The sequence below is a fragment of the Danio rerio genome, chromosome 22 (genome assembly GCF_049306965.1).
Source record: "Danio rerio strain Tuebingen ecotype United States chromosome 22, GRCz12tu, whole genome shotgun sequence".
Taxonomy (NCBI): Eukaryota; Metazoa; Chordata; class Actinopteri; order Cypriniformes; family Danionidae; genus Danio; species Danio rerio.
Genome location: NC_133197.1, coordinates 12,527,522 through 12,555,000, shown reverse-complemented (window position 1 = coordinate 12,555,000; position 27,479 = coordinate 12,527,522). Strand labels below are relative to the sequence as shown.

Below are 27,479 nucleotides of genomic sequence, written 5' to 3'. Positions count from 1 at the left end.
ACTAAATATGCACAAACAAATAAATAAATGTGTAAATAAATCCATAAATCTCTGCAAAAATATGAAAATCAATAAATAAATGTATATAAAAACCACAAATTCCAGCTCAAATAAATGTATAAATAGTTAATAGTGTGGGCAGGTAAATAATTACATACATTTCACAAATGTTAGGGAAAAAATAAAAATGCTTGACTGAAAGTTTATTTTTCCTCCTTTTCAAACATACATTCATTCATTCTCATTGGCATGTTGACCTGAGGAAAAGTAAATACGGAACTAGGTTCAAGAAATGAATAAATGTTTAAAACGGGGGAAAAACAAACTTTCAGTTTAGCATTTTCATATTCCCCCAACATTCGTGTAATTTATTTAATTATTTATCAGCATGCACCACTAATTATTGAAATATTTATCTATGCAGGAATTTGTGGATTTTTTTATATACATTTATTTATTTATTTGCATATTTTTATGTGTTATTAATGCAGGAATTTATGTATTTATTTACTCATTTATTTATATATTTGCATTAGGGTTGGGTCGATAGACATCACAATACTTAGCCAGCATGGCGATCCTCCACCCCGCCCCCGCTTACACTAATATGTCTTAGTTTTAAAATGACATTTTAGAATGAAAACGATCCACGTCCACACTGGCATTTCATCCAGCATTTCTGAACAGCCCTCCTTCCAAACTATATCGATGAAAACGGACATGACGTGACCACACAAACACACATACAAACACACTCTATCAGGTACTGCAGCGTCTGTGCTCGTCTGATCTTCAGCAGTTAGCGGGTGCTTTGAGCACAAAACCCCAGAGAGCAGTGCACGTTGGACAGTTTATCAAGGATGTACCGCTGGATCACGTCTCACTACAGTTGTTAAATGTGATATTTATTATCTTGTTTATCTAACGACTCTTCAGTCTTTTGAATCAATCAGGTAACGTGTCACAGCGTCAGTACACCACAGTCTTTCAGTCTTTCGCTTTCCCACTTGTACTTGAGAGCAATAAGTTAGTGAAAACCTCATATACTATTGGTTGGTTCCTGTTGGTTGTGCACCTTTTTTACCAACCAAGACGACGCCCATTATGACGACACAGATCACTCTGCTTCATGCCAGAGTCCCACAGAAATAAAGAGATTGACAGGTGGTAATTTGTCTGTAACTTATCTTTAGTTATGATTGATTTGGTTAGGGGTAGGGCCAGACGGAATCTGCAGACATTTTTTGCTATATCTGTGCAGAATTTATGTGGAATGATATTGGGAGTATTATAACTAAAAGCTTTATATATGAACTAAAAAGTAATATCTTTTTAACTTCTATTTAATGTTTACAATGCAAATTCAATTATATCCACTTTATATGGTAAACAAATTAAGTCTTTTATATAATATATCTACTAAATGTATTGTAAATAAATTATATTATTGTTTAATATTAGTCAATAATATTACTGAAATTAATTTAAAAAAGGAATAAATATAAATTTACACACATTTACACAAGTAAATAAACAAAATCAGTGATGGGCTAAAAATCTGCTGAATTCTGTGCACGCAGATTCCGTGTGGGCCTAGTTATGGGTAAAATAAAGACCATGCGGGTCAGGTAGTTGAAACGGTAGGCTACAAATAATTAATTTGTTATGAATTAATTTATTATTCATAAATAATTAATTCACTGCTGCTTACGACGATGATGCCATTGTCCATCGTGATGTTTTACATTTGACATCTTACAATGCCAAATTGGTTGACATCGACCCACCTTCATTTGCTTATTTATTTATTTATTTATTGTTTTTGCAGGTTTCGGTCCCACTTTATATTAAGTGTCCTTAACTACTATGTACTTACACAGGAATTAATTGTTTGTCACATTGTACTTATTGTGTAAATACATGTATTTACTGTGTACTTATGCTTTATTAAATAAATGTATGTAAATACATCTGTAATTAACTTTTGTAATTACATTTGTAAATACACTGTTGACCATCCCTTACACCTTAACCCACCTTTAAACCTACCCATACCACTAAATCTATCCATAACCCAACCTCTACCCCAACTCAAAAGCACCACAAGTGTTCTCAAATACATTATAAACACAGTAAGTACATTGTATTTATTTTTTTGACGTAAGTACATATTAGTTAAGGCCACTTAATATAAAGTGGGACCCAGGTTTCTTTCTAGATAAGCTAAAAACAGGACTAGTGCTTAGTTAAATTTGTGTACACATTGTGTACAACTTGAGACAAAACATTGATGTATTTTACCAAATGTAAGTTAATTTCAGTCAAGACTGCTAAAACATGCAATTTAGTCTAGGACTAGCCTAGTCTGTTAGAATAAATGGATAATGTATGTGTGTATTATAATCCCTTGTCACACCAAATGCAGTCTGAACCTGTGATAGTGTCCTTACTAACTTATCAATTTATTTATTTCAGACAAGGTTCTTCAGTTCTTTTCAAACACATTGATTTAAAGCATGCTAGATCAAGGCACTTCCTCTTCCTGTAACGACGACATTCAAAACTCGGAAGTGTTGAAACCGGGGATTCCTCGCAAAACATTTCCTCTTAATCTGCTGCTCACCAGTCGACCTTCCGGTACACTCTGCATGTGTCAGAGCAGCCCGGCCTGTCATTTTAGCATTCACTGCTTTCATTTATTCAGTATACGCACTGAGTGTTTGTCCTTGGAGAAACAGGCTGACCTTTTTCTCCATCTGTCTTTCAATGAAGATCATGTCTCAGCTTATCGTAACATCTGTGTGCTGTCAATGATGCTGAAGAGCTGCCATTTACTGTCATCGTTGAGCTCGCTAGTGAGCCTGACTAGCCTGCTACATGCATACTGTTAGCACGCTGAGAAGTTAACAGCTTATTATACAAACCGATAAGTTATACCACACATATTCAGTTAAGGTTCTGTTGCTTTTAACTAGTACGTTATTAAATAAAATTAGCAATAAAAATAATATGAAACAATATGCTGTAGATTTCAGTTTATACTCAAAATACTTGTGGGATGTGCGCCAAGTATTTGCTAATAACTAAAAATGCCAAAATACAATACAATAAATTCAGTACATCTATACATCTTACGTACAGTTTTCTGTTAGCATTTTCTAAGCTAACAATCTCTAATAGGCAAATATTAAAAAGATTTTTAGAAGCAAAAAGGAAGATTATTAGTTTGCTGTTAGCATGTTGCTAAGCTATTAGCATAATACTCAAATAAGGCCACAAGAAAAATATACACATTTGATTTGTGGCTGTGTTTGCAGCTACTAACGTAATATTTACTTAGCAGGTGTTGTAGTATTCAATAAAACAAACCCATGATAGGCTTCATTTCAGAATGAAGCGGCTTCCAGGTCCAAGAGCTATATCAAACTATATGGGGAGACTCATCAAATGGTAATAATAAATAGTTACAAAGTGATGTGATACTTTCAAAAATCGCATTTGGATAATTGTTAAAGCGTTGATGTTTGTGATGCAGCAAGTCCAGATAATGTTGTGTACATCATGACTTAATATAAAATTCACTTTAACATGTGATATGACTAAAAAGTGGCCATACACAAATATTTTCAGAGTTCAAATGAGTAGCGACTTGGACCCAGAAACAGTATTTCATAAGTCACTGATACATCACGACTTAACAAGCAGATGTTCACTATTGATTTTCAGAGAGTTTGCTGTTACTATGTTGCTAAGCTAACAGTGTAATGCACGTGTAAGCAAAGTGCGCACTTGCAAAGCAAATTCACAACTGATTTTACAAGAGTTTGCTGTTAGCATGTTGCTAAGCTAATGAGCGTTATTTTCAAATCTAAATAAAAAACTCATAAATAATGAGGAATAGACAGTATGATTGGAATAAATATTTTTTATTGTGTTGATGTTAAATACTAGTGTATCTATTACCATCTTGAATTATATTTTTCCCTAACAGTATGTGTCGGAGTATTCTAGAATTTATATTTCCATAAAAAAAAAACAGGCCAAACAAACTGTATTAAAACGTAGCACATTTATCTTTCCTTTTAAGTGTTTACTTGTCCACATATGGTGCCCAGTATGCTGCCTATGTAGTCGACACACTCTGGAAAACAGCCAGTAATTAGCAGTAGTTCAGCAACAGTGGAGAACATAAGCTGGTTGTCAATGGAAACCTCACATTCGGGCAGATGCTGTGTGATTTCTTTAGAGTCAGCCTTCCCCCTGCTTCTTTTTTTAGCCAAGTTGATTGGTTCATTGATTGAATGCACCAGTAGTTTATTTGTAAATCCAATACCCATTTAATCTCTCTCTTCCAGTATCATCCTTTCGGTCTTACAGCATTCATAAGCATCATATAATGCTCTCCGGCATGCTGCTATCTTGTTCACTACACTGTAATTCGTGGTGTCAGGTTACCGAGAAACATGTGCTCTGTCCTGGGGGAGTCGTGTGGCCTCTTGATATCTTCATTTTCACGTCAAATAGAAATGGTGTTTTTGCTCATATGCACATGCATTGCAGATAATAAAGTGTTTTGACATATTAGTGTTTACATTTAATGCCTGAAATGCCCTGGCAATCACATACAAACCAATCTGAACTGCCTACTATTTTATAAGTGTCAGTCAGGCGCACCTATTCTTTAGTTGGTTACCAATAATTGTAATTATTAAATAATTATAATTATTATTATAGTAAAACAGAAAGCTGCTTAAAAAGTGCATTCATGGCATATTATTATATTGTAATCATGAGATTTAAACTTTTTAATTCACATCCACATAAATCTCGTAGTTTCAACTTTAACAATTAAATTAAACTGTTTTCAGAGAGCTACCACTTGTAAAACAGTAAAACATACCCCCATTTAAAGAGATTAAAGAGTTAATACAAAAATCATCAAAAAAACTTAACAGATAACCAGAATACGGAAAAACTCTCACGCTGCCTATATCTTGTCTTCTGTATATTATTGACTATCTATGTCAAATATTAGATATTGTATATAATATATAGATATTTTCTTATGGTAATAATTACGATGAATTTAATACTAAGCATTTATAGTACAATACCGATATGGCTGCAGATATATTGTCTTATGCTACTGATAACAATAAAATTAATAATTAGTGTGTATCATATGATAATGATATGGCTGCATATACAGTAAATTGTCTGATTCGACTGATAACGGTAAAATTAATAAGCGTTTATCGTCCGATACTGATATGGCTGCAGATATATTGTCTTATTCGACTGATAACGGTAAAATTAATAATAAGCGTTTATCGTGCAATACTGATATGTCTGCAGATATATTGTTTTATTTGGCTTGTAACGGTAAAATAATAATAAGCATTTATCGTCAATTACCGATATGGCTGCAGATATATTTTCTTATTCGACTGATAACGGTAAAATTAATTATAAGCGTTTATCGTACGATATTAAGATGACTGGAGATAGATTTTCTTATTTGGCTTATAATGGTAAAATTATAATTACAATACAGATATGGCTGCAGATATATTGTCTTATTCGATTAACGTTAAAATTGATAAGCATTTATCGTCAGATACAGATATGGCTGCAGATATATTGCATCACTAGTTTTTAAACAACATGAGCGTGAGAACACGATGAAAGAACTTGTATCTTGGGCTAAATTATATCTTATAAATACAGTAAATAAACTCTACATTATATGAATAATATATTTTACATCAAAACACTGCTATGTATTTTTTTTCTCAAAAACTTTACATCATTATAGCTTTAATCATAATAGATCATAATTTTTCACGTGAACTGATCTCGATAAATTGGTTTCCAATCCCTAATTTTCAAATATTTTCGATATCAGTAATGTGACTTATTGGAAATTTCAATCAACCAATATGGATTTTGCTAAAATTATGCAAATTTAACTTTTATTTATTTTTTATTGTTTAGCGCTGTTATTGGTTTAAACAGTAGAAGTACAGCATGAATTCTAACAGTAGTATCAGATGAATCATTCTCAGCAGACTCACTACTATCTGAGGTTCATCTGAAATGACGGCACCAGCTGACACGTGAGGCTGTGTGTGTGTGTGTGTGTGTGTGTGTGTGTGTGTGTGTGTGTGTGTGTGTGTGTGTGTGTGTGTGTGTGTCACGCTGGCATGGTAGTCATCAGTTCATGCCATTTCTACAATGAAAAGTGCATCTTCAGCCAAATAGCAATGTCAGATTATGTCACATTTTTTCATGTGTAGTGGAATATCAGATGAGGAAAAAACAGAAAAACCCTGGTACTTCTCAGTTAGTGGCAGCTGGTTCATTTTCTGGTGTTTTAGTCGCCAGGAGCCAAAATATGTTGCGATGAATCTATAAGCATACAGTTCTCTAGAAATGTCAGCTGTTTTGCTGGTTATTTGAGCGATTTTCATTGAGCTGGAAAAAGATAATGAAGATGTTGTTACAGAATCATCTCACTTCCAGGTGTACACACACTGAGAGATACAGGATATACATGCTCAGACACGTTTTCACAGGGTTTGTGATTTTTCTGGAGGCATTTTAGCAAGGACATTGTAACCTTACACATGCGCACAAATTATAGTTATTTACTTCTCAAGTTTTTACTTCGACACAAATAAATTTTTTTTAAATATTCACTTTAAATACCATAGGATTTGAATATGGTAATGCTCTTATACCATAGTATCACCACAGTGCTTTGTTTCAGTACTTACTGGAGATTATAATATTTAAAAAAATATATAAATATGAAAAATAAATAAAAGCACAGATAAAAATGTTTTATTTTGATCCAGTAAACCCATTTTTGGAGGTTGCTAATAAGTGTAATTTACAAATTATTACATACACACACCGGCCACTTTACTAGGTACACCCTACTAGCCATTTGAAGATGGGTACATTGTGGTTATAAAGGGGTCAGCCACAATTCTCAGGTAGGCTGTGGCATTAACACAATTCTCAATTGGTACTAATAGCCCCAAAATGTGGCAAGATAATATGCCCCACATCATTACACCACCACCACCAGCCTGAAGTGTTGATGCAAGGCAGGATGGATCCATGCTTTCATGTTGTTGACGCTAAATTATGACTCTGTCATCTGAATGTCACAGGAGAAATTGAGACTCATTAGACCAGGCAACGCTTTTCCAATCTTATATTATCCAATTTTGGTGAGGCTGTGGGAATTTTAGCCTCAGTTTTCTATTCTTTGCTGACAGTGACACCCGGTGTGGTTATCTGCTGCTGTAGCCCGTCTGCCTCAAGGTTGGACGTGTTGTGCATTCAGAGATGTTCTTCTGCAGATCATCTTGACCATGTCAACATGCCTAAATGTATTGAGGGCTGCCATGTGATTGGCTGATTAGAAATTAGCATTAACAAGCAGTTGGACAGGTGTGCCTAATAAAGTGGCTGGTGAGTGTATATGCTAGCTGTTGCTAATAATTTATAAAACGCAAACTATTACAAGAGTTTAAAGTTATGTTTGGCAAACTATAACTTACTTTAAAGTGTCAAATTATCTAGAAAAGAGTTTGTGTTTCTGAAATGACCAAATAGCAATTAATGCTAATTCATGTTTGTTATAATGTTTACTCCAGTTAAATAACTTTTAATTCTGAATAACCATCATAAAAAACACACAAAGAGTGTGTTTATTGAGTCATGTCATCGAGTGGATTATTTCCGGTGTGTTTGTGTGTAAAAATAGTGGAGTGTGTGTGTTTGGCATGGTGCCTGTGCATTAGCGAGGATCAGAACTGAGACTTTGCTAGGAAGTGAAGGCTTAACTCTGCATCATCAGGGTTACGGGACAGGAGGGAGCGGCTGCTCTCGTCAGGTTACGTGTCCTAGTTTGATGCTGTATCAGGTCAGATGGACTGACGCTGTGTTTGGGACACAACGATGTGCGTCTGATATCACTAGCAATAGCCTGGCAGATCCATCAAGCAGTGTTTGACAGTTTTTGAGTAGTTCTTTTAATGTTGTTTATATCACAGTTGTTCGAAATGTTTCCATACATGTTTATAATGATGTTAATCAATGTTTTAATTTAAGATGAGTTAAGAAAGCGGCTTTTTCAAGGAAGAATCCTGATTTCTAGTCATGACACATCAGGAAAACTTTGTAAATCACTTAAAAAAAAAAACTATATTAACAAGACGACAATGTGTGACCCTGAACTATAAATCTAGTCTCATGTTGCTAAGGTTTTTGGGGAATAGCCAACAATACATTGTATGGGTCAAAATTTTTCTTTTATGTTCCATAAAAATATTGTGTAAATGTTCTAATGTAAGTGTATCAAACTAAATTTTTTATTATATTCAAACTTACTGTGGACCATTTCTAAGTTTCGATAGTTGTATCTCTGGCAAGGATTGTTTAATACTAACACGAGTCTTTATAAAGCATATATATTCAACTTAATTTCCAAAAATTGACACTTGTTATTACTGGTTTTGTGGTCCTGGGGCACATGTCATTGCTTATTGATGAACACTGTTGGTCTGTTGGTAATTAAATAAAATGCTTACAGTATTTATCCATTTGTTCATTCATTTATTTCAGTTGTCAGTGTTTTTATTGCCTGAATGTCTCATTTCTCTTTTATTTCCCTCTCTTTTCGGTTGTTCTGCCTACTTTGCATTTGTTGTGTAAGTATCTGGTTCTTTTATTCAGTGTCTTTTGTTTTACCCTTACTGTACTTTCATGCTCATGCAAAATGCTTCTCTTTTTTATGCCTTTATTTCATGTTCCAGAACCACATTTATCATCCTGAAATGACATATCACAAAACTCCCGTTACTTCAAACTACAAATAATTATTCCAGGTTTAAGAATAATTATTTTTTCCACCAAATGTCTGAAGTAACCTCACTTAGACAACCTTTAGTTCATTTCAGGATGGTTTGTGGTGAGAATATTAACCAAAGTGCTTCTTTTTACAGACCTTATTATGGGATTCTAGCTGTTCCAAAATGTAGTTCCTAAATTTACCCTAGAAAGCCCCCCCACCCCCCAAAAGCATTATTTTGCTTCTGCTAACACAATTATAATCCTTGCGAACCTGAATTGACCCTTAACACAGAGAGGTTGATTGATTGGCAATCTGACCAATCACTGCACCTTATTAAACAAGGAGAGGCAGTCTTTAGAATGGCCAATTATAATACAAGCCTAGCTTTTTTTTTTAACAGACCAACCTCTTCCCTTAGAAAAAATGTGTCAGATGACCTCACGATGTCAGACATTGATTTAAAAAACACTAAAAAAGTGATTTTTGTGCTTGTTCAGACTGCTTATTTAAAATAAGCTGAAACGACACAATTCTTGAGGGTTTTTTTTTACACAATTTGATTGTTTTATGTTCAATTCACTTAAATTTGTAAACTCGGTGAAGTTACTGTAATCGATTTGTGTTGGGACAATATAAAGGACTTGTGTGGAACCCTGCATTTTTTTTACAGTGAATGAAACATTCTCATGAACAGTTCATCAATGTAACTATCTAACGAACAAACTTAAATATGATATTTCCCATGTTAATCTGACATGACGAAGATGAAAATTGGACAAATTAAAAATTTGTAGTTTGTAAATCTTTGGAGATGTTTATACATTTTTGTAAATTTACAAATGACAAAGAGTATCTGACAAAATTAAATTGCTTATTTAAAAAAAAAAAACATTACGAAGAAGAATTTTCGATGAAATTAACACATTTTTGTTTTTGAAAATAACGTAATTTTTTTTTAATATAAAAAAATAACGTAAAAATAAAAATATTGTAAAATAACATTTAAAGAAGAGTATTTGACTAATTTAATTGTATCTTTTATATAAATTAGCAAATAACAAAGAAGACTATTTGACTAAATGCAACATTTTTGTAAAAAAAATAAATAAATAATTACAAGGTAAACAAATTATGCAAAGGTTTTGCAGAAAGAAATTAGAAAATTTGCTAATGGTATTTAACAGATTAATTTCTTCATTTCTTTACATTTGTAAATGACCAAGAAGTGTTTTTGATAGAGGAAAATGAAAATTTAATTTGATGATTACAAAGAGATCAAACAAAATAAAACAAAAGAATAGGTTTGTCAATTTTTGTAAATAAGGATTTTTGAAGTATAAAACAGATTTATCAATGAAATATTTAAAAAAAAAAAAAAAAACAGCTTTATCGCCTTAACTTCGAATTCGGACGTCCCGATTTCAAATCCAAACTCGTGGACCTTTTTTGATACCATCCTTTTTTGTCTCTCTCTTCAACTTCACTTGTTCTAGAACAACTGTCAATGTCTAACTAATAATAAAGTGCAAAGACATGCTAAATTAAAGATATTAAAAATAAGCTTCATCAACTGTAAAAAATCCCCTGTCTGACATTTTGAGAGTAATTCTGCACTCTCTGCAATCTCAGTGCGCTCCCTCTCTCTCCTGCTGCCGACAAACCCTTTCCCTTCAGTTTATCGCCTTTTTTATCTGTCTGTCTTACTTTCTTTGTGCATCTCTTCATGTCACAGGAGAAGGAAGGCAGGCATTTTGCCCAGCCTGGAAGATCTACTGTTTTACACTATCGCAGAAGGCCAGGAGAAAATTCCAGCTCACAAGTTTACCACGGTAAAATAAAACACCAGCTGTCACCCAGGCTAGCAAGGCTGTCTCTAGCATATCTTTTCAAGCTGTAACTGTAGATAGCACATATCTTGGTTTTCAGATAGTGGTGTCTAGAATAGAGTTTCTCTCATAATGTTGTTGTTTTCAGGCGCTGAAAGCCACAGGTCTGCGAACTGGAGACCCTCGTCTTAAGGAATGTATGGAGATGTTAAAGATCACCCTGAAAACCACTTCAGACGGTGCTCTGGATCGACATCTCTTTAAAAAGTAAATATATTTACAGTTGAAGTCAGAATTATTAGCCCCCCTGTTTATTTTTTTCCCCAATTTCTGTTTATTGGAGGGAAGATTGTTTCAGCACATTTCTAAGCATAAAAAAATCAAAAGGGGGCTAATAATTCTGACTACAGTTGAAGTCAGAATTATTAGCCCCCCTTTGAATTATTATTATTATTTTTTTATCTTTCCCAAATGATGTTTAACAGAGTAAGAAAATTGTTACCTAAATGTAATTACTGCCAGGCTGCTCTTACTATCCAACATATTCTGTTGGAATGTACAAGTTATAATAAAATTAGACACAATTTTTATGAGGAATGTACTTTGATGGACATTTTGAAAAAGGTCGACCAGGAAGAATCTTAAATTATTTATCAAACATTGAACTGAAAAATCCTATTAAACTTTGAATATATTTGTGTGTGAATTTTATTGATTTATATTTTAAATATTTATCTAAGTAACTTTTTATTGTAATACTAATTAGTTTTTATCATGTAATATTTTATGTATATCTATCTTGCCATGAAATAGCCATAAGTTGCTGATGTGGCAACAAATAAATAATACATTTCGGTTTTTAATTTTTAAAAAACTATTTATAAAAGAAATGAGCTACTAGAAATGAGTTACTAAAATCTTCTCTCCTTGGGGAAATTGGGGAAAACATACAGGGGGGCTAATTATTTAATATATTTGTTTAGCTTAAGGTGAGACATTAGAGGCAAAAACTCTGTCTAATGTAAAGTAAATATTCAAAATAGCACTAAGTGTTTCTTTTTTGCACTTTATCAATTTGCATCTGTATTTTTTATTTACTTTGCAGGACTTTAAGGCAGTTTCTCATAATTAGGGTTTTAATCTCAACTTTACAGATGAAAACTGCACACTTTTATTCATATCTCTATTATGAAGGTTTTACATGGGGGTTTGATCATATATAACACTCCAAAGTCATTGTAAGATTTATAACACCCAGAGCTGTAACTTCAGCCATGTGTTTTTACAGATCAGCTGTTTTCCAAGGACACAGCAGTTTTTTTTTTTTTTTTGCTTCGCTATTATTGAAGGTCCGGCAGTAGATAAATTATTTACTTTCACTCAGAAATGCAGAAAAATAATATATAATTCATTAATTCGACTCTTTATTACACTGGTTCGGTCTTTATTTTTACTTTTATGTCTTTTTTGTTATATAATTAGTTTCATTAAATAATATTAATAGTAATACATTTTATTTAAAGGCACGTTTCTGGCAACTCAAGGACACCGTACGATAAAAACAATAGCAATAAAACAACAACAAGAAGAGTAACATAAAAGTATACACAACTAGTGCAGATACAAATAAGTTTTAAAAGCCAACTTGGATAAGTGAGTTTTGAGACATGGCAGACATTTAACTGTAAGTTATAATTATACATAGATCTTTCATTATTTACATTATTATAATTAGAAATAGATATTTTAAATATTGAATAATTTAATTTAAAAAAATCAGTATTTTCATAAAAATATATCATAGAATGATTTGTAATTATTAATATTAAAATATAGTTTACATTAGTGTTTTATTATTACTATTAGTCTGGCATTTATATAGTAGTCATTAGACCAAAATATTATAAATAATACATTTGTTAAACAGTGTCTAATTCTGGGTTTGCAGAACAGTTCGAGAGCACTCATGAGATTTGCATAAATCTCCATCATTACTGTTTACCTAAAAGGGTTTTGTGTTGTATTTTCTCTTTTTACAGGTGTGTGCAAAGTAACATCGTGCTGCTAACTCAGGCTTTCCGGAAGAAGTTTGTCATTCCTGACTTTCAGTCGTTTACCTCTCATATTGATCAGATTTATGAGAGTGCTAAATCACTGTCAGGTGGCCAGGTATATGCTTTTAAAACTATAAAACAAAAACAATACAAATATTTAATGCAGTTTGTTTACAAATCTTCTTATGTGTTGTTTTATTTGTAGGTAGCAGATTACATTCCTCAGCTAGCGAAATTTAGCCCTAACCTCTGGGCTGTTTCTCTCTGCACTGTAGACGGTCAAAGGTGAGACTTGTCTTTGTCATGTTAATATAGTATAAAATAGATTTTAATGCCACTAGCTATGTTTCCATCCACCTATTTTAATGCACATCAAATGAGAAATGCTTAATGAAAATGCTAATATGAATTAAAAACGTACAAGTAAGCCCACATCGGCATTACCCCCCATAGCAAATAGCATTTTTCTTGTTGATATTTGGCTCCACTTTATTAGGAAGTGATGATTTTGTTCTCTTTGACTCACTGGATGGTTTATTCGCTAATGTTTTATGCGATATTCCAGTTTTGCGCATAAGTTAAATGTAACCCTACTGTGCAATAAACATGTGCGGTACCTTCTCATACGCTCTTCTACACAGCACCTTATAACAATATACAATGCAATACTTTCTTCATTCACATTTGTACACAGCACCTTATTACCTTTATATTTATAACAAACTGTACACACAATTCAACATCTAGATCTTTTTGACTAACTGCATCTCTGTTTAATGTTTATCGTCTTTTTTTCATATTTATTTTGTGTTTTCACTTGTCACTTTATGTACACTGGAAGCTTCTGTAGCCAAAACAAATCCCTTGTGTGTGTGTTTGTGTGTGTGTTTGTGTGTGTGTGTGTGTGTGCGTGCGTGCGAAGCACACTTGGCAATATAACTGATTCTGATTGTAAAGTTTAATTCGCATCTTTGGATGGAAAATTTTTTTTTTAAAACATTGAAAGACTGCTAATCTTTAATTGCTTCAAAACCAAACTAACTTTTTTTTCTGCTGTAGGTAAGCATAACTTGATTTATGTGCTAGTTTAATTTTTGTGTTTCAGATACACTGCAGGCGACACTAAAGTTCCATTTTGTCTGCAGTCGTGCGTGAAACCGCTAAAATACGCAATTGCGGTTCACGATCACGGCACCGAATACGTGCACCGCTTTATAGGAAAGGAACCCAGCGGTCTTCGTTTCAACAAACTCTTCCTTAATGAAGATGGTGAGGATTGATTTGATGGATGTTTCCTAAATGTATATTGCAAATGTCTGAGCTTCATTCACACAGAATCATCTTTGTTAATTGATTGATTCTTCTGTTTTTCCCAGATAAACCCCACAATCCCATGGTAAACGCTGGCGCTATAGTTTGTACCTCCCTACTCAAGGTAAATCGCATTATTTTAGTCCATTTTTATTTGTGATTAAAACTGTGACGTTAGCTGTGCTTCCTACACAGTGTGCTAAGTTTAAGACAAAAACCGAAAAGTGCCTTACCAAGTGTTTTTGGCTTGATGTGCTTGTGGATATTTGACGTGAGAACGGATCACAAGGACGAATGGGTTTAATCTGATTACTTTCCCTCTCTCGTCAGATTAAGGTTATGAATAATCACGTTGAAAGGATTATATTGAAGAGGGAAACGGAAGTGGGATGGGGCAGAAACATGAGAGAAAAAGAGTTTAGGGTAGTTTAGCATCAAGGCTAAAACAAGTTAATGTTCAAAAAGCTTTTTGTGTCTCAACTCTGTTGTTAGCATGTCTGCTAATGTGTCAATGTTAGCTGCAAATGGCTTTGTTTACCTCACTTTGTTATTATTTTGACAATCTAAAGTTAGCATCTATGCTTTAATGTAAATAAAAAAATGCTAGCTACATAGAGCTTTATCTCGCATAGTAATTTCCACAATCTATTGTGCTAAAATATATTTCAAAAATAGTTAGCTGCACAAGGCTTAGTTAACCTCGGTTTGTTATAATCTTAATGACCTGTATTTAGCAAATGAAAATGCGAGCTGCACAGGGCTTTTTAACCTGGCGTTTTTGTCATTTCCACAATCTGTAGTTAGCATCTATGCTAAAATGTATGCAAAAATGTTAGCACAGTGCTTCATTTATCTCACTTTGTTACAATTTTAAACAGCTGTACCTATAGCACCCTGACTAAAACTGACATTAAATATTCTAGCTACACAGGGCTCTTTTTACATGACATTGTTGTGGTTCTACAATTTGTAGCATATTAAAATGTGTGTAAAAATGTTAGTTTCACAGGGCTTTATTTACATCACTTTATAAAAATCTTGCATTAGAAATGCTAAATCTTGCATTAGAAATGCTAGCTGCACAGGGCTTTTTTTATCACTTTCCACAAACTGTGGTTTCCGTTTGTGCTAAAACGCTTATTAAAATATTAGTTGCATTGGGCCTAACCTACTTTATGATTTTGACAACTGTAGTTAGCATCCTTGTTAAAGCATACATTAAATGTGAACTGCATTCACCTTTGTGTTGTATTGTTATTTGCAAGGCTACCCACAAAGCAAAATTTCTCTGGGCCACACATTCAGCTTTTGCTTGGCCACGTGCTGCAGTGATTTACAGTACACGATTGGACCAAGTCTGGCTTCCATACATGGGCCAATCATGGACCAAATCAGGGCCAAGTCTCAGCCAAGTGAATAACCATTAACTGGGCCTGAACTGGGCCAGATATGTTGGTCTTTCATGACAGAAGTAAATTTGATAAACCACGCTTTTTCTCGAAGCGACCCGATTGGTAGAATATTTTACTTACTCAAAAATAATTCAAATGCATTTTAAAAGTGGGTCAAGATAGGCCAAACTTACATAGCCCACACATACATTTTTACCATCTGGTCCAAATGCTACATTTGAAATCTGGACCAAGTATTGTGTGCTGCTTTAAAGACGGTACCACCTCTGCCAAACCCTGGCAATGTATAGCTCACATGCTGTATGCCAGTGCCGGATGAATGCCTGCTGTGCCAGCCTTATACCAAATCTGGGCAAGAATACTTTGCTACCTGGGTAGCATCCATGTTAAAACATAGCAGCTTTACAAGGCTTTGTTTAACTTATAATCTTAATGATCTGTATTTGCTAAATGTATGTAAAAATGTTAGCAGCACAGGGCTTTATTTATCTCACTTTGTTACAATTTTAAACACCTGTACTTAGCACCCTCACTAAAACTGACATTAAATATGCTAGCTGCACAGCGCTCTTTTTACATGACATTGTTGTCGTTTCCACAGTCTTTGTTTACCTAATAACAGCATCTTTGTTTAATCTTACTTTAAAAATGCTAGCACCACAGGGCTATCTTCATCTCTTTATATAATCTGTAGTTTCCATATGTTCTAAAATGCGTACTGAAATATTAGTTGCACAGGTCTTCACTTACTTAATTATTTTGACAAACTGTAGTTAGCATCCTCATTAAAGCATACATTAAATCCTAACTGTATACGCCTTTGTTGCATTGTTCTTTGCAACACTTGCATCCATGTTAAAACATTTTAGCTTCACAAAAGAATTGGCTTCACGAGGCTTTGTTTAACTGGCATTATCGATTTCGAGAGGCTATAGTTAGCATTTGTGTTAACTTAAAAATGTACAGGCTTATCTTTACATCTCATTGTAATTTCTATAATCTGTAGTTAGAATCTGTGTTAACGTATATCAAAAAACATTCGCTTCACTGGTTTACCTCACATTTTTAAAAACATTTCTGTAGTTGGCATTCATGTTAAAACTTAGATATGCTAGCTATTCAATGCTTCTTTACATCACATTGTTGTACTTTTATGATCTGTAGCTAGCATCTGTGTTAGCTTTAGCTTCATAGCTTTAGCTGTGTTAACTTTAGCTTTGTTTACATAATTTTTGTAGGTAGCATCAGTGTTAAAAATGTATTATGCTAGCCATACAGGTTTCTTTACATCACATTTTGTTGCAATCTGTAATTAGCATCTTGTGTCAGCTTCACTAGCTTTAGTTCAAAACTATACTATGTTACTTTTGTCAAAACTATTAGACCGCAGAGCGTTCTTTACCTTGCATTGTTTTCATTTTCACAATCTACAGTTAGCATTCTTCCCTAAACATATGTCAAAATATTAGCTGCACAGGGCTTTCTTTACCTCACAATGTTATGATTTTGTCAATCTGTAGTTAGCATACTTGCTAAAAACTTAAATTAGACTATTTGCCTCTCAGTGATTTATTTACCTTACATATTTTTCATTTGTACAGTCTGTACTTGGCATTCTTGATAAAACGTGTTAAAAATGTTAGCTGCACATTGTTGACATTATTTCACAATCTGTAGTTAGCATGCTTGCTAAAACCTAACCATTATGTTATTTGCACAGGGCTTTGTTTACCTTTCTACTATGACAAAGTATAAATACATGTTTAAGCATATTTATAAAAAGAAAAGCTTTTATAATTAGACTTTTGGGATTGAGATAAATCCACTGCATGATGCTCACCTTGCTCAGGCCTGTCAGGGTGGTGATGTGTGATGTCTGTGTGAAGGATTTTTTGTGGTTTTATTGTTGTTGCGTATTTTACAGCATTAGGAACTGTGGGAAATTTTGACCCTCCCAACAGGTCAATGACGTTGGTAATTTCCCTTTCATTTATTCGTTTTTCCTCATTGAACAAATTTCAAACGCCGCTAATGCTAAGCTACATTAGCACAACTCATCTGCTTTGACAGAAAATCTAATGCCATTCTGCTTAATTACTGTGGGAACAGGATCAATTTTTATTTTGTTTTATGTGATTGTCTTTTGTTTTTTAATGTAACAATTCAATTATTTAATAAGATACAATGCTTTGTAAACATTTCTTCAATGTGGAAAAAAATATTTTTGAGAGTCAAATCAATGCATCACATGAGATGAACAATGTCTCACTGTAGTTTCTCTAGAAATCTACTAAAACAAACTTACAGACAGCACACAGTTCAAATGACTTGACTATTTCTGTAGTCTTTTAGTTGTGTCTGATTTATTTTCACACCCCCTTTAACAGCTTATATCTGTGATTTCCCCAACGATAATACAGTTTGCCTTCATTGCTTTGAATTAATTTACTCAAATCTAGTTAAGCCAGAATCCTCATTTAATTTTTCCATTCTTCATTTGAAATGCCTCTAAAGTAAGAACTGATTTTCCTACAATCTAATTGATAGAATTTCTGTGACTACAATGTGTATCTAAATTTTTTAAAAGGTTAATGATTTTTTTTATTAAATGGCAATGCATAAAGAAACTTATGTACAACTGAAAATATTTAATCGTCACAATACAACAAGACATTCATGCAACTTATTTTTGACTTTCAGCAAGGTGTAAGCAACGCAGAGAAGTTTGACTATGTAAGTATATTAAAATGTATTTCTGTCAAGATATTCTCTGTAAATGTTCAACGTTTAATCAAGTGTTTTGCTTTAGGTGTTGAATTTCATGAAGAAGTTGGCAGGAAATGAATATGTTGGTTTCAGCAATGCTACGTAAGTTTTTATGTTGTTTTTCTATTTAAATCTTGATACTACGATGACAGAAGTAATTTCTTAATTATTTAAACTTGTTTAAAGCCTATTTAAGTGTACGATTAGCAACAAACTGCAATTAATAGAACAATTAACTTAAATTGAACACACGAGGGGACACACGATTTAAAACTAATTTTAACCTAATTTTAACTTAAATTTTAGACATTCTTATACTGAAAACACATTTGAAACCGAATTGTCCTGAATTCTTTTTGTTCTTTGTAGTTTTCAGTCAGAGCGATTGTCAGGAGACAGAAACTTTGCCATTGGATACTACTTGAAGGAGAAGAAGGTACATGTTTAAACATTTTATACCAATCAAAGTTTATTGAAACTCTACTAAAACATTTCCTAACACTAACACATCCTTTTCTACATGCTTGCAGTGTTTCCCAGAGGGCACCGATATGATCTCCATCCTGGACCTTTACTTTCAGGTTAGTAATAATTAAAGAAACAACCATTTTTTTCACACTTGTTGGAAATATAAATCTTGTTATTTTTTTAATGAGACCATTTATAAATTGCAATAATAATAATAATACAATATGAATAATTAATAACAATGAACAACTACTTTAAACATAAGAAATGCTTGTTAATGAACATTTCATTGAACTGCATTTTTTCCCGCATTTTGATGTTGAGTAGCAAAGTGGTATTTCGTTATTGCTAGCTGTTCGAATTAATATATTGTTTAAGAAATAGTGCATGGAGAAATAAATCTGTTAACCAACAGGAAAAATACTAACAGCTAATTATCTGGTTTTTGTATCGTAATTTACATGACTAACACAGGCGATGTATCATTTCTAAAAAACAAAATGTCTAAAATATATGCTAATATAAATATAAATAAATAATACCTCTAAAAATGTCATTAAAAGTCACTTAATGAAGTCAGAAGTTAGATTAAGGCTGCATTTACAAAACACTTAAGGCAGCTTTATATTTCTGCGTTAAGCATACACGTATGGTCTACGTATGCGCAAGGCATGCCTGTGGGTCACGTTAAATTCTCGATGCAGAAGTATAATACAGTCTTTAGTTCACATGAACACGGATTATTTTATAAACTGAGTATTCCTTGCTTTAATTAAAAAAAATCTCCGTTGACATAAAAATGCATTGTTAAGGGTATACTGAAGCAACAGGTGGCGATAAAAGCCTTTAATGCAGAGTTCACACCAAATATTTTCTCAAGCACATTGCATACAAGACCACAAGCATGAGAACAAAGGTGCAAATCACGGTACAAACAATACAGAATATGCGTCATGCTTGCCACAAATGTGCGAATTTGTGTCTTCCTCGTTTGTTGTGATCCTAGCTGTGTTGGCCAATCAGAAAGGAGAAAACGTGCTGATGTCATGAATCGAAAACTCCATTTGTAGTGTCTATACGAACACACTGTAGTTTCAGAAAATCTACACTCAGTTTTCTAAAAGTTTCAGTTTCAATCCCTGGATGCTGTGTGGACAAACAGCAAAACTGCATAGAAAAAAATTTGATTTTGAAATTACCCGTGTTCATGTGGACAGGGCCTTAAAATGTGACTAGACATTAAGAAGTGGAAAACACCAAAGATTCATTAATGGTTATTTTTTTACATGTGAAGCTGACAGCGTTTTTTTGTGTAAAATACTTACAAATTAAATGTGCATTCAATCAGCATTAAAGGGGCGTGTCTAGTAAGGATAGCTCAGAAATCAAAAAGGGGCGTTGTCCTGTTGGGTTATGTACATCTTTGTTTTGGTGCTTTGTTTTGCAAAATTTGATATTTGAATGCAACATTCAAAATGGTTGTTTTTGTCTGTTTAGCTGTGTTCCATTGAGGTGACCTGTGAAAGTGCCAGTGTTATGGCAGCAACTCTGGCGAACGGCGGCTTCTGTCCAATCACAGGCGAGCGAGTGGTCAACCCCGAGGCTGTGCGAAACACTCTGAGCCTCATGCACTCCTGCGGCATGTACGACTTCTCTGGACAGTTCGCTTTCCATGTACGTTTTGCACGCACCTATGAAACTATTTAATGCATTTACCTTAAAAGGAAAGCAAACACGTCTGCAGTTTGAAACAAAAAGTTGTTTTATTGTTGGTAGGTTGGTCTGCCGGCTAAATCAGGTGTTTCTGGAGGCATCCTGCTGGTCGTGCCCAACGTGATGGGAATCATGTGCTGGTCTCCACCTCTTGACAAACTGGGCAACAGCGTGAGGGGAATCCAGTTTTGCACGGTATTAATCTGTTAATCTGTGTTATGGTAAAAATGTTTATATTATAAAAAAATTTCAATTTTAAAACACTTCAAAGGGGACTTAATATGCCCCTTTTTTTACAAGATAATTATTTTTTATCACTTGATTGTTTATGTGAAGTTTCAGATCAAAATACCCCACAAATACTTCTTTATAACTCTATGAATCAGCCCCTTTTAGGCTTTGACTCTAATTGTGCCATTTTGGTGAGTGTCACTTTAAATTCAAATGAGATTGTGCTCTTTTTCAAAAGAGGGTGGAGCTACAAATGTGTCAACATAGTGGCAGATTCATAAAAAAAGATTATGCTATGCTAATGAGCGAGAGATTGTCAATAATGGGTAGGGCATTCCCCCTCTGATGACATCATACAAAGGGAGAATGTCAATCAAAGTGTTTCTGCAGACCAAATAACATTAATAAATGCTTGAAAATAAAGGCTGGCTATATTCACTGTTACCACACAACTGTTCAAACCCCTTATAAAAGTGAGTTTTGCATAATAGGTCCCCTTTAAAGTTTATATTAGTGATTTATTTAATTGGTTTTTAAATTAACAACAGCATAATGCATTTGTACATTGTTGTTTATTTTGTTGTTTTGTAGTTATGTCGAAAGTATTTGGTTGCGCTTTTACTACATTGAGTCTTTTGTTCGTTTCTTTGTCAGGATCTGGTCCAACTGTTTAATTTCCACAACTATGACAATTTGCGGCACTTTGCCAAGAAACTGGATCCACGCAGAGAGGGCGGAGACCAACGGGTGAGTGACAGATTCATTCTTTCATCAGACAACATGCAGCTAATGCAAACTTAAGGCTGATTTATACTTCTGCATCAAGCACACACATATGGTCCAGTGCAGCCTTTGCGTGGTCACGTACAGTACCTTTCGTCGTGGCTGACGTGCACATCTGAAAAGATTTAACTACATGTCGCAACGACGCATAGCGCAAGCTGTGTGATTTGTTGGTTTGGTAGTGATGGCGAGTGTGGGTGGTGCGTGGGAGAGCTGCGAGCCCTTTGGAGCGAGTGTTCACAAGCTTCGAGTCCTTTGAAAAAGTTCCAGATGGAACTTTTGTTTTGTGTTTACCTCATGAGTAAAGTTGTTGCACGTCTGACGGTTCCATGCCCTTTGAATGATCGAGTTTAATCTACTTGTACATTAAGGTAGCATTTAGAAAATACCAAACACCCGTGAAGAAATTCGACACAGAGAAAAATAAAAACATACTGCCAGGTAGTGTTTTGGAAATGTTATTGCAGAGCAACACAAACAGCTTGCAGGAGTATAAATGCACAGCTGTGTGCAAGGCATGCGCTGTGGGTCACGGCAATCACTCGATGCAGAAGTATAAACCAGCTTTAATGCAACTGCCACAAATGCATCTAATGTTTTTGTACACACACACACACACACACACGTGCACACACACACACACACACACACACAAATTAATGCCACATTGATAAAAATTAGAGAACAGCAGTGATTTGTTGAAGCAAGAAACACAAAAAAAAAAACTACTTGGAAAAGTACAGGCTCTTGCTTTGAATGTATATAAGAATAAGTTACTAATGAATATGCTTTTTTTGTATTCTATTCCTCAATATTAAGAACTTTTTAAATAGGATTATAACGAGTGACTTCGATATTGGTTCTCTAATTTTAATGTACTGTAATTGAATGTCCATTCATTATTGCAACAGCCCTTGAATATGTACTATTTTTTTTGTCTGTTTTGTTTAAATGCACCAAAACATATGACTTATATTAACTGAAAAATAGATAAAAATATTCCTTTTCAAAATAGAGTGTACTCTTCTATGTTGAGCACTTATATTGTATAGAAAGAATGCATATATATTTATAGCTTTTAGGTTTACTCTCCCAAAAGGCTCAGTAAAAATGTAGTCCACACATAAAATAGTTTTTCAAATTATATTTAAATTTTGTACCCATTTTAAATAAATGAATTTAAAAAAAATGTTTTAAACAAAATGAAAAAATAGCTGAAATTTTATTAAAACAATATGAAAATAGATTTTGATAGATGCAAATGATCCTGTAAATTGACATATTGTCCAAGCACGTGTGTGTACCTACTAATATATGTGTGCTGACAAACTGTCCTGCAGTCTTTTTCACTTCTCGCAGCATTTTCACATTCCTGCATTCTTCATTATCTGCCCTCTTCTGGAAGACCAGCATCCTTTCTGCTTTTAAACACATTAATCTACCACCAGTGTGCCTTGATTTGGGTTGAATATGATTGTTCTGCTTCTTTACTACCAAATAACACCTAAACGGCTCTGTTCTGATTGGCTGGCTTGCTTAAGTTTCCAGCTTTTCCCTTTTTTCTTCTTTCTTCGCCTTCTGTACTAATCCAAGCAGGAAATGCCATGATGACATGATCTAATCTGATAATCTGTCCATGTCCATATTGGTTGAACCGCAGCAGCAGCAGAGTCTCGAACCGCTGGACTATGCGAGCCTCCAGCAGGAACTAGCGCTCACTGACAAAGTGTGGAAAAAAGTTTGTCCCGAAACGGATGCGGACACTTCCACCACTGTAGTCTATAGGATGGAGAGGAACTAGAAGAGTCAACAGTGTCTGCTCTTTTTCTTTCACCCATCTTTGGGTTTGAAGAGGTGTTTTTCGTTTGCTTTTTTGTTTGTTTTGTTTTTGTTTTTGTTTATATTTTGTTTCGGGGTGTTCTTGTTTCTTGTTTTGTTTTATTTTTTATTTTTTTTAGCTTTTTAGTTTTGTTTACTTTGTTTTGTTTACTACTTTTTATATAAATTTGTCTTGTTAGCATGTTTTGATTTGCTTTGTGTTTTATTTTTACTTTGGTTTTATTTGTTTTTGCTTATATTTTTATTGTTGTTTGTTTGCTTTGTGGGTTTTTTTTGTTGTTTGTTTTTTCAATTTGTTTTCAGGCTTTGTTTAGTGATTAATCCAATCGAGATGCACTTGGCCAACTTATAGAGTGTTTTGTTTGCTTTTTTGTTTGTTTTTTTGTGTGTGTGGGGGGGTGTCTTTTGTTTTTTTTTGTTTTTAGTTTAGTTTTGTTTATCATTAGTTTGTTTAGTTTTTAGTTTTTTTTTTTTTACTTTGTGTTTTTATATAAAATTGGTTTGTTAGCATGTTTTGACTTGCTATGGGTTTTATTTTACTTTGTTTTCATTTGTTTTTGCTTCTTTTTTTTTTGTTTTTTAGCTTTGTTTAGTGATGCACCAAAAATAAAAGAAAAATCTGAGCTGAAATTTTTAATTCGAGATGCACTTGCCCAAGTTTTATAGAGGTTTTTTTTTTTTTTTTTTTGCTGTTTTGTTTGTTTTGTTTTTTAGCTTTCATTTCTTTTGGTTGTTGTTTTTTTTTTTGGATGGGGGTGTGGGGTTGTTTTTAGTTTTGTTTATCATTGACTTGTTTTTTTTTTTTTTTTTTTTTTTTTTTTACATTTGTGTTTTTTATGGATTTAATTAATTTGACCTAAATGCTGAAACTGTCTTTTTTGTTGTTTGTTTATTTAATAATCAAATAATTACTCAAATTTGGTCATAATCAACACTTAAATTAAGTTATCAAAATAATATTTATTACTTTAATGTTGAAATTTTAGTGCATCTCTAGTGTGTATTTTTGCTGAATTTTATTTACTTATTTTATGTTTGTTTTTAAGAGGCTTTGTCGGTTTTTGCCTAAAATGTACACTATCTGCCTAAGACCCTTTAAAGCTACAATTGTGCAATCTTATTTGATGTTAAAAGTAGGGAAATCATCAAGGACCAAATAGTGATATGAAATATCAGTATCTGGGTATCAATACAGTAATACTGTATTGAGTAAAAACTGTGAAATATTGTAAGACAGAGGTGGTATATTTAGTTTTATTTAGTTTTCCCCAATACTAAATTACTTTTTTGTACTCTTAGATTAATTTGAATAAATATGTAGTTTGAAAGTAAACAATTTGAACCCAAACCTGACAGTAAAACAGTGTTTTGGTGGGGCTGCTTGAGTGTTCAGGAAACCTGTTTGAAAACAGTCAGTTGAATTACAGATGTTATAAGATATTAAATAATTTATTGAAAACCACAAAGACCTTCGGAAAATTGTTCTGAACAGTTACTGTTTCTTTTATTTACTGTTTTATATGTATATTCTGTTTGTGATGTTCAAATGTCTGGTAAATGTATGTTCTGTTAACTTATTTCAGGCAGTATTTGGTGTTAAATGCAGTGTTTTATGACAGAATTGTTAAATGTGAACAGGTAAAGTCGTAGTCTGTATAAAGTGTAACTTTATAAATCAGTCTAATTGTTTACTTTGCACAAAAAAAAAAAAAATCATACATAAGAAAATGAATGGATATTGCTCAAACCAAATGAGTAGTTAATGTCAATTCTAGTGCAGATGGTTTACTGTGAGCAAAGAGGAGAGATTGTGTAACTAATGGTTTATCTTCATGCCAAAACTGCTTTTAAAACGTCTGTTATCCAGTGTTCTCTTGGATTAAATATCTACTGTAGCTGTTTACTGATACCTGAAAGGTTTTCATTACATTGTCCATTAAGGAAATCATTTCTGAAACTTTAACTGTGCCTCTTAAGATTCAGGAATGTAACTAAAAGTGCTTTTTTGGATGTTGTTTTTTCTACCATCAACTGACAACTTGAATTTATTATTATTATTATTTTCTTAAGAATGTCTTGCAAGCGACTGGTTTGGCATTTATTAAAAACTTAGCACATTTTCACTGGCCTTATGAATTTTTTCTGCAAAATAAATGTATAACTTGTTTTTTTCAAACACATTCTTTAATTTAGGTTGACTTTTATTTATTTTTGTGTCACTGTGGTTTACTGTTTTAATAAATGATTAATAAAAAACTTAATGTGTCTGTTGGTTGTATATGACTAATTATTAAAACATATCAACTGTGTTTCATTTGTTTTAATTTTGGTCGTGTTTGATTGTTTTGTTAGTTTAATTTCTGTCCTGTTTAATTGCTGTTACTTTATTTTGTGTCCTGTTTTGGTAGTTTTATTAGTTTTGTTTGTTTTTTTTCTACCCTACTTGTCCCTTTTTGTTTGTTGTGTTAGTTTTGCTTGTATCCGGTTTCATTTGTTTTGTGAGTTTCTTTTGTCCTGTTTTGTTGTCTTTCTTGTTTCATTTCTTTCATTCTATCAGTAACGTTTGTCGTGTCCTATTTGTTAGTTTGTTTGTTTGTTTGTTAGTTTTGCTTGTCTTGGTTCTTGTTGTTTCTTTTTTTTTTGTTTCTTGTTTTGTTTAACTTGGTTTGCTTTTTCAGTGTCCTATTTTGTTAGTTACAATTGTGTCCTGTTTAGTTTATTTTTTAAGTTTTACTAGTTTTAATTGTGGCCCATTTCATTTTGGGTTATTTGTTTGTTTTATTGTCGTGTTTTTAGCTTTATATTTCGCCAGTTTTCTTTGTTTTGTTAGTTTTGTTTGTGGCCTGCTTCATTGTTTTGTTTTTATCTTTTTTTAACATTTTGTTTAGTTAATTTTGTCATTTTTGTTTTGTTTGTTTTATTAGTTTTGTTCATGGCCTGTTTCAGTTGTTTGTTTGGTTTTGTCCCATTATGTAGTTTCATTCGTTTTGCCTGCTTTATTTTATTACTTTTGTTATTAGCCTGTTTTATTTGTTTGTTTTTTACCTATTTTTTAAGTTTCATTTGTTTTGCCTGTTTTATTTTATTGCTTTCGTTATTGGTCCGTTTCGTTTGTTTGTTTGTTTGTTTATTTTTTTGTCTCATTTTGTCCAGTTTCTTTTAGTTTAGTTATTGGCCTGTTTCGCTGGTTTGATTTTTGTCTCATTTTGTTCAGTTTCCTTTGTTTCACCTGTTTAACTCTATTAGTTTCGTTATTGGCCTGTTTTGTTTGTTTGTTTGTTTGTTTGTTTGTTTTTTCAGTTTTGTTTATCCTGGGGTGTCATTTTATACTTCTGATCTGTTTCATTTGTTAGTGTCCATTTGTTTTGAAATTCAACTTTAATGTCATTTTTTTCCACAGCCTAATTTTATTCCAACAGGCTTTTTGGATCCTTTGGCGAAGTTTGCTGCATATGGATGTCTTTATGCTATCCCATGAACGTTCCACAAATGAAACCTCTGTTTTTTTCAGGTCAAGTCTGTCATCAACTTGCTGTTTGCGGCCTACACAGGGGACGTGTCTGCTTTGAGAAGGTAACGATAGAGTCACTTCCTTGAATTTTCTGTACAATTTTTTCATTAAACCCCCAGTTTTGAGCGTGTTTTGTTTTTGTCTTTGTGTGAAGGTTTGCCTTGTCATCGATGGATATGGAGCAGAGAGATTATGACTCGAGAACTGCTCTTCATGTAGCTGCTGCTGAAGGTTAAATGATGAGGAACTCCTCTATCTTTTGATTTTATCATGTTTTTTTAAACCCCAAGAATTTCTGTTTGTTTCCTGTGACTGACCTCGTTTCTCTGTGCGCTGTTTGGCAATCATGCTAATGTGCTATTTCTTTGGGTTTCAGGCCATGCTGAGGTTGTGCGTTTTCTGCTAGAAGCCTGTAAAGTGAATCCAGTGCCCAAGGACAGGTATGAATGTCAAATACTGCAACAATGCAGATCTTTGTGTTTTGCTGCATGCCTGCTTTTACCAAAGTGTGGATAGTGGGTCAGAATTTTATATAACCTTTGCAGCAATGGTTCTAATGATCAGACTTTAAAAAATTTGAGTAGCCAGCCAGCAAAGAACATGACAGTAAGCATGTTTAAACACTTTAAATCATGGTGACAATGTGTTTATTCATGCTAAAGCAATAGCAATTTCTTAAATCATGACAGAAACATGTTT

General features: G+C 33.4%; 1 protein-coding gene across 5 annotated transcripts in view; it reads left to right on the top strand.

The window, feature by feature from the left end:
* glsa (glutaminase a) overlaps positions 1–27,479 on the top strand; it is a 32,633-nt gene that overhangs the window by 1,035 nt on the left and 4,119 nt on the right. Inside the window, exons 2-17 of one of the 5 annotated variants that reach the window (XM_005161685.6) lie at positions 10,605–10,695; positions 10,841–10,959; positions 12,732–12,861; positions 12,952–13,031; positions 13,852–14,015; positions 14,123–14,181; positions 18,170–18,202; positions 18,279–18,337; positions 18,605–18,671; positions 18,766–18,816; positions 20,201–20,377; positions 20,480–20,611; positions 21,302–21,394; positions 26,781–26,842; positions 26,935–27,011; positions 27,157–27,220. In XM_005161685.6, coding sequence (XP_005161742.1) covers positions 10,605–10,695; positions 10,841–10,959; positions 12,732–12,861; positions 12,952–13,031; positions 13,852–14,015; positions 14,123–14,181; positions 18,170–18,202; positions 18,279–18,337; positions 18,605–18,671; positions 18,766–18,816; positions 20,201–20,377; positions 20,480–20,611; positions 21,302–21,394; positions 26,781–26,842; positions 26,935–27,011; positions 27,157–27,220 — 1,458 coding nt within the window. Of the gene's footprint in view, positions 1–10,598; positions 10,696–10,840; positions 10,960–12,731; positions 12,862–12,951; positions 13,032–13,851; positions 14,016–14,122; positions 14,182–17,310; positions 17,444–18,169; positions 18,203–18,278; positions 18,338–18,604; positions 18,672–18,765; positions 18,817–20,200; positions 20,378–20,479; positions 20,612–21,301; positions 21,395–23,090; positions 25,537–26,780; positions 26,843–26,934; positions 27,012–27,156; positions 27,221–27,479 lie in introns of those variants that run through there. The other 4 variants (NM_001045044.1, XM_068216331.2, XM_009296204.5 and 1 more) reach the window with 4 other exon arrangements.